Genomic DNA, 15,489 nt, shown 5'->3' with positions numbered 1-15,489 from the left:
AAGACGGAGCAGGCAGAGAGCAGTTCCCCATAATCAGAGTGTCTGCCTCGGATCAAACGGGAGGCTGTATCTGCAGAGCACGAATATCCAACCTAAAACTAATTTTACCGCGCTCAAAAGTCCACGGTTTTGCGCTTTAAAGTCCGTGTCCTTATTATTGCCATGGCTGAGAGAAAATCGTCCTCATAAAATTGGAACATCTTCAGGCAAACTCTGGAGCTTCACCAGTCCAAACAGCATCGTCTCTCCTCAATGCTTTTCTCCTGTCACCCCCACCCAAGTGGAGCGGAGCCACAGTGCCTAAAAGCTCCTCCCAACGTATGTCTGTCCACACTTGAACTTGAGGCAAGTTTCATAGCAAAAGCTTTAAATAAGGTAAGGTAAGTTTATTTATATAGCACTTTTCAGTAACAAGACATTCAAAGCGCTGTAAATGAGGAAGAACAATTACAATAGAATCACAAAGAAAATAAACACAGAAAAACAAATCAAATTACACTTATAATCCTTGGGATTAATAATAATTAATAATCCTTCCACGTTTACTGGTAGAAATTGGTTCCAAGCCACTCTTAATAATAAAGCATCTTATGCTAAAATTCAATTCAATTCAGTTTATTCATATAACGCCAATTCACAACACATGTCGTCTCAAGGCACTTCACAACAGTCAGGTACATACATTCCAATTAATCCTAATCATTGAACAGTGCAGTCAGATTCAGTTATTTATTTAAATTGGATAAAACGTTTTTTCTGTCTAAGGAAAGGAAACCCAGCAGATTGCATCCAGTCAGTGACTTGCAGAACAAAAAAGAAGATGATAATATTGATAGTCTCATTCCACTGAATTCTAACTAGGGAAGCTGAGTTACTGGTACAAACCAGCTTTAATCCACATTTTCAGGTGCTAATAATATATTGCTTTTACTGGTACTGAAGTTGAACTAAGTAATAACAGTCCATTGTAGTCTAATTGAGAAAGCTGGGTCATTGGTGTAAGAGCAGCTAAAGTCCAAATTACTAATAATATTTGGTTTTCATTGGTAATCCTTCTAATAAAACTAAAAATCAATGAATAAATAATAAATACTAATAATAATTGGCTTTTGCTGGTAATCCTTCTGAGAAATCTTAAAATCTATTAAAAGTAATGAAATCCCACATTTAGGTAAAGTAAAATAGGAGGAAAAAACCTCAGCAGGGGTAAGCAACACACACATAAGTAAAGATTTATCAAGGGTACGGTGGAATCTTGAGGGTGCCAATATATACAAGTCTGAGTCTGTTTGCAAGAATTAGATGGTCACCACTGATAGAAGGGCCATTGTCCTTGAGAAGAGAGGTGGAAGTTTTATCAATTGGCTGCATAGTCCTATCGGCACACAGCTGGTAGGGGAGTGCTGGGGAAGAGCGTCGTGTTTATATAACATCCAAGAGATATTTTGTCGATAGCCAGTTAGCAGAAGTTGCCAAGGCCACATTGGGGCGCCAAATTTAGAAAAACAATAAATGTTGTGGTTCAGGCAGCTGTGAATTTCCAACTACCTTAAGAGTTTTACTGGTATGTCTCAATTGCGAATCCAAATAGCCAAATTTCTGGTACTTTCCACAGATTTCGAGCATACAACTTCTCCAAGATTATATCCTTTAACCTCTGAGTCCAACCGCTGCCAGGCTGCGATTCTGTTCAAGAATCGTGTCCAGCTTGCGATTCTGCTCTCTTAACATTTCGGTGTGAGTGTTGATCGTTCCATAGACTCCATCTAACATCGCAGGCAGCTTTGGGATGCTTTGAACAGCCGCCCACGTTTTGTGAATCACTCTATAAGCCAGGTAACCACCAACTCCAAAAAGCAGAAATCCTGTTATCAAAAGTCCAAATATGTACACATTTTCTATGTCCTCAACATCGTAGTCAGGCACACAATCTTCCACTGCTGCCAAGAATCCATTGTGTATCCAGAGAAGAACGTCCCGTCTGGACAAGAAGGTTCTCCTTTATACCCTGTCTTCCCGTTGAAAAAAGAAATTTGATCAATTACGTTGAGAGTCCAGCTGACCAAATCCATAATTTAAAAGTTTGGAGGATATGTAAAGCGAGGTTCTGAGAAAAATACAGACAAAAAGCAGATGCAGGGATTAGCAGGAAGGGAGGGAGAGAAAACGCGTGTGTCTTCCACCGAGAGCAAGCAAGAAAAAACTAGAGCGTCTGACTTTAAAATGCACAAGCGTCCAACATAGGCTTTTTGACGCTCAAATTGCGTTCGGTCTGAACGCACCTTTATTTTCTCTAGACATAATAACTAACAACAATAATAATTAGCTTGGTATTTGCATTAGTCTGCATCCACAAATTTGTAAAACTACATTTGCAAAAATGTAGATATTTATAACAAAAACAGACAAAATTGAACCATCTGAAAAGAACATGTGTGGGGTCCCACTGTGGTTAATTGGTCTCTCTAAATTGCCCTTAGGTGTATGAATGAGTGTGTGCATAGCTGTTTGTGTGTTGCCCTGCGATGGACTGGCGACCTGTCCAGGGTGTATCCCGCCTCTCGCCCATAGACTGCTGGAGATAGGCACCAGCTTCCCCGCGACCTACTATGGAATAAGCGGTAGAAAATGACTGACTGACTGAAAAGAACAATATGTCTGAAATTATAATGTACATTTAGAAAATATCAATTTAAATGTATAGCCAATTTTGTTTTTTCTAATTTGATGTTTCAAGTGATTACAGGGGCATTCCAGCTTACTTTGCAAACTTGAAATTCAAATATTCTGAATTATGGAATTTAGGTTTTCCAGGTAACAATCAAGGACAACATTAGCCTAGAAGGTCAGAAAGCTTAGAAAGCAGAAAAAAAGTATAGTAGTGAAGGAGCATCTGTTTTCTGCATCCTTCCTAGTAAGGGGTAGAGTCTTTGCTAAGGAAGTTGTTGTGGGAAAATAATACAATTATGTTGTTGTAGGTTTTGGGCTCAAAGCATTCAACAATCAAGCCTGGCATATTCAATGGTGACCTGTCTAAACCAAAATGTTGGGGTCAAATAGCTGGGGTGGTATTTCTGCCGAAAACATATAACTCAGGTAATATTAGAGACATTAAGTTACTAACATCTAATTTTTTGTGAAATTTATTTTGCTAATCAGTAAGGAGGTACAGTGCCTTGCGAAAGTGTTCGGCCCCCTTGAACTTTTCAACCTCTTGCCACATTTTAGGTTTGAAACATAAATATATAAAATAAAACATTTTTGTGAAGAATCAACAACAAGTGGGACACAATCGTGAAGTGGAATGAAATTTATTGGATGTGTCAAACTTTTTTAACAAATAAAAAACTGAAAAGTGGGGCGTGCAATATTATTTGGCCCCCTTGCGTTAATACTTTGTAGCACCACCCTTTGCTGCATTTACAGCTGCAAGTCACTTGGGGTATGTCTCTATCAGTTTTGCACATCGAGAGACTGAAATTCTTGCCCATTCTTCCTTGCAAAACAGCTCAAGCTCAGTGAGGTTGGATGGAGAGCGTTCGTGAACAGCAGTCTTCAGCTATTTCCACAGATTCTCGATTGGATTCAGGTCTGGACTTTGACTTGGCCATTCCAACACCTGGATACGTTTATTTGTGAACCATTCCATTGTAGATTTGGTTTTATGTTTTGGATCATTGTTTGTTGGAAGATAAATCTCCGTCCCAGTCTCAGGTCTCTTGCAGACTCCAACAGGTTTTCTTCCAGAGTGGTCCTGTATTTGGCCCCATCCATCTTCCCATCAATTTTGACCATCTTCCCTGTCCCTCCTGATGAAAAGCAGGCCCAAACCATGATGCTGCCACCACCATGTTTGACAGCGGGGATGGTGTGTTCAGGGTGATGAGCTGTGTTGCTTTTATGCCAAACATATCGTTTTGCATTGTGGCCAAACAGTTTGATTTTGGTTTCATCTGACCAGAGCACCTTCTTCCACATGTTTGGTGTGTCTCCCAGGTGGCTTGTGGCAAACTTTAAATGAGACTTTTTATAGATATCTTTGAGAAATGGCTTTCTTCTTGCCACTCTTCCATAAAGGCCAGATTTGTGCAGTGTACGACTGATTGTTGTCCTATGGACAGACTCTCCCACCTCAGCTGTAGATCTCTGCAGTTCATCCAGAGTGATCATGGGCCTCTTGGCTGCATCTCTGATCAGTCTTCTCCTTGTTCGAGATGAGAGTTTAGAGGGACGGCCGGGTCTTGTTAGATTTGCAGTGGTCTGATACTCCTTCTATTTCAATATGATTGCTTGCACAGTGCTCCTTGGGATGTTTAAAGCTTGGGAAATCTTTTTGTATCTAAATCCAGCTTTAAACTTCTCCACAACAGTATCTCGGACCTGCCTGGTGTGTTCCTTGGTCTTCATGATGCTCTCTGCGCTTTGAACAGAACCCTGAGACTATCACAGAGCAGGTGCATTTATACGGAGACTTGATTACACACAGGTGAATTCTATTTATCATCATCAGTCATTTGGGACAACATTGGATCATTCAGAGATCCTCACTGAACTTGCCGCACCGAAAGTAAAGGGGCCGAATAATATTGCACGCCCCACTTTTCAGTTTTTTATTTGTTAAAAAAGTTTGACACATCCAATAAATTTCATTCCACTTCACGATTGTGTCCCACTTGTTGTTGATTCTTCACAAAAAATTAGAATTTTATATCTTTATGTTTGAAACCTGAAATGTGGCAAACGGTTGAAAAGTTCAAGGGGGCCGAATACTTTCGCAAGGCACTGTAACAGTCATACAAATCTCTGAATACATACAGTACAATGCAGACATCAACAGAAAATAAACCAATCAGCAACAAAGTTTATACAAATAACATGAGAGGCTTTAATCCCCACAATGAGAAAACTTGAGGTAATTGATAATCACATTAAATGATAATTACTTGCATTTACCATGAGCGTAATATCCTATATGGTATAAAGACTGTAAAATGCACCAGCGTCCCAACACAGGACAATGCAACATGCCACGCTGCAGAAATAGCTTGAGGAAAACACAAAATTTCCAAGGTCGGTCTCCAAAACCTCCAAGATTCCACTTTCATTGTGGATCTTTTAACTCCACAACCTCACACTTGATCCACTGAAGTCCAACCTCAACCTCTAAGGACTCAAAGAACCCACCACGAGGTCTCACTTCCAACAAATCACAGCTGTTTTGTCTGCATTACTGGGGACTTAACACAATTTGAGGCTTTAAAGATAATCTCATCCACCCTACATATTGTGCTCACATTCATGTGCCTCTGTCTGTAATTACCTTTTGTCTGGTGTGGTTTCATTTTCTTTGCTTGCCGGAGCTTCCTGGAGATCTGGAAGGTTGGCAAAGTCATCCTGTTCAGCCAGCCCGATTGCTAGAGACAGAACAACCATCTTCCCCTCACTGGACACACACATACAGAGACAAACAAGGTATCACAAGACCACACACAGGTGGAATATGTTGACAAACACATATTCCAGGCAGAAGAACACACAGACAGGCGGTAATGGGAAACACACAGCACACATTCATTTTGTGTACAAAAAGAGAGTGGGAGAGAGGTGGTAGAACGATGTGAGGACACTACAGTGTTTCATCTCAACAAAAACTGCCACCAGACTTAACTTTGCAATGCATCTTAGCAAAACCGGCATGCATTTCTCAGTAAATGTGAGCAAGGCCGTTGATGACATCTAGAAAGCATGAGGTTTTGCCATTTCATTACTTTTGCAAAACAAATTTAAAAACATAAAATTTTCTTCAGATGTAATTTACATCTAAAGTAGATTATGTGAGTATATATGTGAACAACAGTTAATAAAACAATATTACTATCTCAATGATAGTTTTTTATTCTCTGGTGAACACATTTACATGATCAGATAATGTTAATTTCTACCACCGTTTCCTTTATGCAAACAATCATCACAACTCTAAATTCTTGGGTTTATTTTTCCCATTTCTAGTGTTGGCAAATATGCTTAGGTTAAGTCAAAGGGATCAAGTCTTCCCTTGATATTTTTCCTTTTACAGTTCTGTAAGTATATGTCATTAAAAGCCATATAGTCTATGAATCACTACAAAAGTTATGATAAAAGTGATTTTACCCTGATAAAACAGGCGATATGAAATATGTTGGGGACAACTACAAGGAATCTGTTCTTACCGTATGATGCATCATTGCAGAGCTTTTCTAATTGTTCATTGCACTCTCCTGAATTCAGTTGATTATAATGGTTTTTATTTGGTAACACTTCATAAAAAGGGCCTCAAAAAGTCCTAGTTTATTACATAGGAACTAATAGGGAATATATCTGGTACTGACTTTGTGGTCACTAATCTCTAATAATTAGTTCTTACTTTAACAAAGCAACGTTTTGCGGCCCTTATTAGGAAATGTTAGCTTTTATTTTTATCCAGTGAAAATACTGTTTTGTGGTCAGATTCGATTTCTTTGAAATGAGCATCCTTTGAAATCAAGCTGGGATTTATCAGTAGTGAAGCAAGCCTATCACAGTTAGGCTTCCCATACGCAAATGAGCCATGAAACATTCCTTCCTCCCCAAAGCCTTCAAAAGTGCACACAGGCAAGATAGGTTCTAATTACAATTACATTTTTTGTGCTTCAATGAAACCCAGTAGACTATGTCTAAGTGGTTCATAGACATTTAAACTAAATTATTTATTTATTTATTTATCATTATTATTTATTCTTTCCTGGGAGCCTACTGACATTTATGTACTGATAGCTCACAACACAGTTACACAAACTTAAATTTCTCTTATGCAAACAAATGCCACACAAGCAATCCATTGCAATGCAAATTAAGTCAAAAATCCTGAACTGCAGAATCAACACGGACAACAAAGACGACAAACCTTTAGCAATAGCACAACTCAACATGGAAATATCTCAAAACTGCAAAACAACTGCAGCAACACCAGTCACAAATTAGGTTGTTTCACTCTTTATGCATGAAAGTGAAATCCATCTTTGTGTCCATTTAAATGAATTTGGAATAATCTATATTTGTGTCCCCAGACTCTCCACAGGTTTATTTGGTGATAATTGCCTTAAGATATAGTCCTGTGCTTTCAGTGTTTTGTTGTCCACATGTTGGTATTTCAGTTACTGAAAGTCTCTACCCAGCAATTTATGTCTCCTATGAAACTTGCCTGAAGTTCAATTAGAATCAAACTGGTGAAACTGTCAATATAAATTCACACTATCAGTCTGTTTCAAGGTTAGGGCATCTAACAAAACAACAGAATAGATAGCGTAGACCAACTCCGCCCAGAGACTTGATTCTGATTGGCTAATTTTCCTTTCTAGACACAAACATAGTTAGCCAACTAGCGCTCAGCAAAAAAACTTTAAATAGAGCTACTTTTAAGCCTTTACATTCTAGAGAAGCACCCCTATAATTATTTTGATTTCGGAAATAAAGATTGAGGAAAAACAGCTCTTGACAACAAATTATTTGCCCCTATCTGATTTTTTATGTCACAGTTACAAAGAAACTAACAAATAGGTCCCATTTGTTCTCTATTTTCAGTTAACATCATTATCAAAATCAGAAAAACTATTTATCCCACAGGGATAAATGCTTATTTTACAACCGCTCCTGTATGGACAAAATAACAGAAAACATTACATACAAAACATAATCAAAATTAGCAGTTTATTGAAAGTTTAATTTAATTTAATTTGTATGCCATCTTACTTTGACACATTCTAATTGACACAAGATTGGTACAGAGCTCTTAGATTACTGGAGATTTTGAAGTTGTGGTACTCTTGAGACTGGATTAAGACAATAATTAAAATGAGACAAGACCCAAAACGTCCAAATAGTAAATTAAGTCCTTCACTGATGAGACAAATACCAAGACAGACATGAAAGTGTGCTTAAAGCTTAGAAGTATGAAGAAAAATAAGGTTGATCAAAAGCTTCTAGGAAAGGAAAGTTATTTTATCGTCTTTTGATGTTTTCTGCTTATTTTCCCACTGATCTTCTTTCTCTCATCTCGGCAAATATCAAAATTCTTTCTATTCTAGCTGCCATACGCCTTCTGTAGGGCACTCCTGTCCTTAATTCAATGCTATTTGTAGAAGAAGTATTGAACGCAAGAGGAACATATTAGCACTCAAGAGGCAGTAGCCCACTGGGGATTCATAAACAAAATCCTCATGATGGTCATTGATGGGCTGACTGAATTTGTATAGATGACAGTAAAAGACATGAGCGCCCTAACCAAAGGACGCTGAAATCATTACCACCTACGGCAGGTCTATTGATCTGAAATTAAAGCAAGGTGACAGAAGCTACAGAGAGAAGAAAGCTGCTGGTTCTGGTTGTCCATACCATAAGTTGACAAATGCATAATATTCCCATTCACCATGTGGGTGACAAACTGATGTATTTGCTTCACTGTCATTCATAAGGACAGAGACTGCAAGCAATAAAACCTCAATATGGGTTTGCAGCCTGGAGACAATGTTAATAAGAGGACCAAGAAAACACGCAAAAGGGAAAAGGTTTGGCTATTGATGCGTGTTGGAGTGTATGTTTATGGTCAGGAGGGGAGGCAGGTGAGTTAGAGCACATCATCTCTTATTCATCATTCAAGTCAAGCAGCAGAGGAAATCTCTCTGGGCACCATAACTCAAATGATCAGGGGCCTCTGTACTCTGTTAGCTGTCCTGTTTACAAGATGGTGTACAGAAAATTGTTTCCCTTAAAACCCCTGATTATGATTACTTATCTGTAAGGTGAGTCTGTATAATTTTATTTTTAATAATTGTCATCCTATGATGTAAAAAATGTATTAACATACTTGCAAAAAGTTATAACATTAGTTTCTATGTGTAAAAGAAATTAGATTTGGTCACTTTTTTGTCATTTTGCCATCCTGAATCTTATAAATCTTGCTTCCTGATCTGTTTTATTAGAGGTCACAGCTTGTGTTTTCTGTTTTACATCCCGATTCAACATTGCATCTAGTTTCACACACTAAACAGTTCATTTCCAATACATTTGTCATACCTTGCTCAATATATATTCTTGAGCTGCACAGTGCCACAGCGATAAGCATTGTTGCCTCCCCGTATTCTCCCGATGAATGCATGGGTTTCCTCCAGGTACACTGGCTGTGTCCCACAGCCCAAACCCATGAAATATAGGGTAACTAGCCACCCTGAATTTCTCTCAGATGTGACTCAGGATGAGCTTTATAATCCCAACCCTGAACAGGACTATAGGTATATATTGTGGATAGAAGGATGGCCTTACATATCCTAAGATTTCCTTAATACCTTGGCCACATTGTTTTCTATGAATTTGTGTCTTCTGATTTTTATGTTTATCTTTGCTTTTGCTTAAGTTTTTGGTTCTTTGTTACTTTCAGTTTTGACCAGAATAAAATAATTCAGTCTATAAAGAGTTTTTCTGCACTGTGCTCCTCCATTTCCAACAACATTTTTAGGTTTTAATGAGTTTCCAGCCCAAATGTCTGAGTTGTTTTTGTCTTCCAAAATTAGTAATTATTTGGTACTGAAAATACACATTAGTAGCAACTGATTAGGCATTTTAATTTAGGTACTTTCCTTTATATTGTGCGCATAAATAAGGCAAATGTTCACACAAAAACCTTTTGCAATGTATCAGGGTGGTTAGAACCTACTTTTGTTATAAATGGCTAGCAGGCAAATTACAATTTAACTTGTCCTTTCACTATGAACTCAAAATGTTAAACATGCAACTGTAATTTTCTAGGTGATAGCAGGGTCTACCCAATGAGCCTACAAAAGCACCTTTTATTATTCTGAGGTCTTCAGTAATTTACACGTTGGCAAACTTATTATTGGTTGTTTGCCTTTCCCAAATATATTTGGCAGGATGATTGAGATACACAATCTGGGAATTATATTGGTAATTTGCATCTTATTCACCAAATAAGACATTTTATTTGCAGCAGTATGTCTTTTATTTCAAATAAGTCTATATTTCTGTGTCAAGTATGCAGTGGTTGTGTATAATATGCTGGCAATTAATATGAAGTATTTCTTCCGAGTCATTCCTAAATACCAAGCTAGTCACCTCCTTAATAAAGAAAAGAAAAGTCAGCATATGGAGTAAAATATTTGGTTGGTTGGGTAGGTCGTTGTCTCTTCCTGATAAATATAACACATGGTCCTTGATCATTTATGAAGGCTGGATTTAGTGATAAATTATCAGCTTCATCCTATTGACTTATTCATCCCCTCTTCACAACAGTCCTGTACAATTTTACTAAAGATGCTGCCCAAATCCATTTGCCGATCTACCTTCTCTCGTGACATATCTAAATTTCTCTTTAGACAAACCTTGTCTCCTGATATCAAAGTGTTGATCCCATCTTAGATATTTAAAGGCAATGTCTTTAAAGGTGCTAAGTCTCACCCAGGTTGTTTCAGTGCGAACTGGATGAGAAGTCTTGCGCTACCTGTTGTAGGCCTTTGCTATATAAATGGATAATGCCCTTTAGAAAAGGATAAAATGTACAGATACTAAATTTTAGCCAAAATAATTATGAACAGATAAGGAAGAAATCTAATATTGGGCTCCAAAATCCTACACTCCTCTGGGGACTGGATTTCTCATTGAAAAGCGCCTATCGTATAGTAGCCGTGAACGTATTGGTCCCATAAACAAAACTGTATTTTTTCTGTTTGTCTCACGTTCAAATGATCAAACACATTAAATATCAAAAACAACCTGAGTACATACAAAATTTAATTGATGAATGAAAAAGTTGGGGTTCAGTTTTACCACACACACCCAGGCATGCCAGTAATCACGGGTATAGAACTTGGACAGCAATGTGAAGTAGAATAAGAGATCTCAAAAAGCAGCATATAATTCCCCAATCAACAGAAACTTCAAAACAGATAAGATAGGAAGTCACATCTATCAATCTGCATGAGCTTACTCCAAGAGCACATGGACAACTCATCCAAGAGGTCACAAAACAACGGAGCTCTGTTTTCTACCACAACACAAGACTTTCCAAGGAAGGATAAAAAGTGTAATCCCACTATAACTAGAAAATATTCTTTATTGTAACCTTTTTATGAAACAAAAATTGACCTTCAACAACTTCTTCACCAAATTCTAAGCACCATTGTACAATCAAGACAACATAAAAATATGTAGTGCCTTGAGGAGGCCCTGCCAAACCGAAACTGTTTCATCACCTCAGTGGCCTCACACAGATTAACCAGTGAGTCCCCCTCTGAATTTGAAAACAGATGTGCCTCTACTGAAAACTTTCCAAACATACCAAGGCTATTGCTTCAACAAACCTTTCCCTTTGACGTAAACAGAAGTACCAAATTAAATAAAAAAAAAACTTACATCAACCTAAATTAACACCAAATGGTGGATCCAGGAAAAATATTACTTCATCGGAGAGCAGAGGCAAAGGTAAAGCTCTGACACTTTTAATGTTATACATTGGTATTCAAATTATCCAGTAATTTGCATACCAGTGTATAATTGGACCAATTCAACCACTAAATACTGGCAAAGGGCCTCCAATATGATCCTTGGTATGTGCTGAATATGCATCAGCAGGCATTAGTGGTATACCCACATCACCTTTGCTGTGTGGTGAATTGAGGCACATTTGAGACAATAGCTTAAAAGGGGTTATGCATCTAGAAACTGAAATGTTTGCCAGTTATTCTTCTCAAAATAGCTCCAGTTCAGTCAGATTGGATGGAGAGTGTCTAAATATCAGATTGCTTTGATTGTTCCAATCTAAACACTTAAATTTTTGATTTACTCCATTTCATTGTAACTCTGGATGAATGTTTAGGATGATTGCTGGAGCGTGGACCTCCGCCTCATCCTCAAGTCTTTTGCAGCATCTAGCAGGTTATCTTTCAGGATTGCCAAGTATTTGGCTCACTCCATCTTCCTATCAACTCTGACCTGCTGAAGAAAATAATACCCACAGCATGATACCAACACCATGTTTCACAGTTGGAATGGTGTTTTCAGGGGGATGTCCAATGTTAGTTTCCCCACTTGATAGTGTTTTGCATATAGACCAAAAAGTTAGGTTTTGATCTCCTCTGAGCACTTTTATCCACATGTTGGCTGTTCCATCTACATGGTATGTGGCTGCAAAAGGGAAGTGTTATGGCTTTATTTCTACCATGACATTATTCAGGCCAATCTAAACCCTAAAGTGCAGATCTGTGGAGTACAAAACTATTAGTTGTCCTATCTGAAGATCCTCCCACCTGATTCTCTCCTCCTGAGTTACCATGGGCCTTTTACCTCCTTCTCTGAACAATGCTCTTCTTGTCCTGCCAGTCAGTTTAGGTGGAAAACCACGTCTTGGTTGGTTAGCAGTTGTACCATACTGTTTCCAGTTTTTGATGGTGGATTGAACAGTGCTTTGTAAGATGTTTACATTTTAGTTGTTTCTTTTATTGCCTAACCATGCTTTAAATCTATCCACAAATATATCCCTGAACTTTTTGTTCTGCTCTTTGTTCTTTATCATACATTTTCATCACTAATGTTTTCCAACAAACTGCTGGGGTCTTCGCAGAACATCTGCAATTATAATGAGATTAAATTGCACACTGGTGGACTGTTTATTAATTAGGTGAAACATTTGAAGGCATTTGGTTGCACTGTATTTTAATCCAGGCTACAGCAATAAATGGGGATGAATACAAATGTAGCCTACATTTTAAAAAGTTTTCTTTGTAAAGATAATCTTCCACAAGGTTTAGGAGTGTGTTCACAGTTAGATGAGAAAACCAGAACTGCAGCCTCTGCCCTAATTAATCCCAAAGGTGTTAAAGAAGGTTGAGGTCAGGACTCTGCAGGACAGTCAAGTTTCTCCACATTAAACTTTATACACCTGCAGCCATGGAAGTGATTGTAACACAGGCATTCGTTGATTTGGTGGTGTGATCCAATATGTTTGGCAAAATAGAGTATATGGTATTAGGATAGGACTTCTGGCATAAAATTACATGTCATCAAAAGGTGCAGGAGTGTGTATTTAAATATTACAAATACAGTTTCATTTGATCTAATATAAGTTGCATTTCTTCATGTCAATTGCTGTGCGAGTTAAATCCAAGATGCTGCATACTCATTTATCACCCAGGCCTGGCATCACATGCAATTATATGATTACGTCTGGTCAGCGTCAGTTCTTCACTGAGTTGATTATATCAGGGTGTTTCTTGTGCTCTTAATATATGTTTACAAAAAGTGAATGTAGGAGAGCAGACCTTCTTTTTCTTATCGCTGAATCATAAACGTACTATTAAAACACTGTTAAACATCCAAAAAACTGCTTTCCCATCATAGTAAACTGGAGGATAAGCTAAAGCAATTTTTATATAATAAGCCATCCTCTGTGTTCTGTGTGCAGCCAGCTGTGAGATGAGTGTGAAAGACAAGCTACAGAGAAACACAGAAAGGTGAAACTAAAATAATAAAAAACAATATAAGCCATAAACAAACAAGAACTCAGAATACAGAAGAATACAGAAGAATACAAACTTAATGTGAATCTTAAACACAAAAATCCATCTAAATGTTTCCAACACTGAGATCAACCTTGTTATTTTTATTAAAATACTTTTAATACATTTGCTACATGTTTCTGTTTGCAAAATTACAGAGGCCACATACAGCAAGTCTTATCAGATCTATAACCGATATGCTGTTACACGCAAAAATGTTTTTCACATATTGACGCATTAAATAGTACAATTAATGCCTTTGTACGATGTATGATGTGAGAATGACTAATATTTTATAGATTTATAACTTCAAGTTGATCCTGTCCTGTTCTTTCAACTGAGCACACATTTGCCTGGGGAATATACATTTATTCTTTAAATTGTAAGGAAACACTGGAAATCAACACTAGTTCCTAACATTCAGAAGTTTAGGTTTGCTCGATCACACATTCTAATAGGTTGATGGTTAATTAAACATCAAAACTACATTTTAAAGATTTCCAAGTAATTATTTTGTTTCATAAGTTGGAAAGTCCATGTTGTAATGACAAAACCAATGTCAACCAACTGGATCTGTTGTAATTGGACTGACTTAATCGGCTTTTTGCTGCTGGTTCTCAGTTTAACCAGGTCAAAAGTAAATTAACAAGGAAAGCTTGTTTCACCAACATAAAAATTATGTTGGTTATATTATGTCATAAAATATTATGTTGACCCATGCCTGGACATGTGAAGTTACATCACTGTAGTTGATTCATCAGAAGAGAAAACCAAATAAATTTGAAACTTCTTCCCCGCATTTTTGATGTTTATTCGACAAATTATTTGAACGAAAGCTTTCCTTTTATATTTTATACTTTAGTGAGATTCACTAATGCAGGCAAACAGCATAACACATTCTTATCACACACTTTAAGATTTGACAGAGCAAAGAACTTCATGACACTTACAGGAATGACTTGACGTCCAGACCTCTGTGGCGAATCTGCTCCATCATGTGGTCCCAGCTTCCTGGATTTGACCGTGACCGGCCAGCCCCTGTCCCTCTATATCTGGAAGCTCCAGCCGGACTCCCCCGGACCCCCCGTGGGCCCCCACGGTGGCCCCCGGCGCCTGGACCTGTGTGCAGCTGGCCCAGACTCTGTGAGGTGACCGGGGGGTCGTTGGGACCCGGAGGGGGCTGGTGAGTGAGGGGCTGTTGGAGGCTCTGCTGGCGGACCAGAGGGCGGGGGCGCGCGACAGCAGAGGACGGGATGTGCTCCAGAGTGGAGGCAGATGAGAGGGAGGTGTCCCCGAAACTGAGTGGAAACACGGGTGCAGGAAGGAAACACATGGAAACAACAGGGCAGAGCATAGGATTAGACAGAACATGTTTTGAAAATCTTAACAAATGGGAGCACGTCTGTAGGGATAAGAGGGCAAAGATATAGAAGATAGACAAAAAAAAAAGGAAAACATTTTCATGAAGCTTAAATTGCGTTTAAACACCTGAATGAAGACTAAAGGTGTCAACTTTAGAGATTACGCTGCATAAAAGTGTATGTGTATGTCAGTGGTAATGCATATAAGGTAAACATTTAATTTTGCATCTTTTAGAAATTGTATGAAAATAAACTCCTGCTAAACTGAATTTGAGTCAAAGCTGAAGTATCACTTTAAGTTGGCTGGAACCTCCATCTGCAGCACTAAACTGTTGCTGGACATTATCACTCTCTCTAATTAGCTTTGACCTTCTTGCCTTGATGACTTTTGCTTCCATCAGTGTTTATCTAAGGTGCTTTCCACTCCTCACACTCCCCCTTTTACCTTTGCACTCCAAACCTCAGCAGTTCTTCATCTCTCCAGTCCATTGCTCTCCTTCCCACCCTCGGCCCTCGCATCACTCCATCTCCACACCGCCTTCAATCAC

General features: G+C 38.3%; 1 protein-coding gene across 4 annotated transcripts in view; it reads right to left on the bottom strand.

Moving 5' to 3' along the window:
- syt7b (synaptotagmin VIIb) overlaps nucleotides 1-15,489 on the bottom strand; it is a 162,982-nt gene that overhangs the window by 32,301 nt on the left and 115,192 nt on the right. For 3 of the 4 annotated variants that reach the window (XM_047363883.1, XM_047363886.1, XM_047363885.1), the window contains 2 exons: nucleotides 14,531-14,878; nucleotides 5,321-5,443 (listed from right to left, as the gene is read on the bottom strand). In XM_047363883.1, the coding sequence (XP_047219839.1) occupies nucleotides 5,321-5,443; nucleotides 14,531-14,878 (471 nt within the window). The remainder of the gene's footprint in view (nucleotides 1-5,320; nucleotides 5,444-14,530; nucleotides 14,879-15,489) is intronic. The other variant, XM_047363884.1, reaches the window with a different exon arrangement.

Source organism: Girardinichthys multiradiatus, chromosome 4, assembly GCF_021462225.1.
Source record: "Girardinichthys multiradiatus isolate DD_20200921_A chromosome 4, DD_fGirMul_XY1, whole genome shotgun sequence".
Taxonomy (NCBI): domain Eukaryota; kingdom Metazoa; phylum Chordata; class Actinopteri; order Cyprinodontiformes; family Goodeidae; genus Girardinichthys; species Girardinichthys multiradiatus.
Note: the sequence above shows the minus strand (reverse complement) of the source record. Positions and strands in the feature narration are given on the sequence as shown.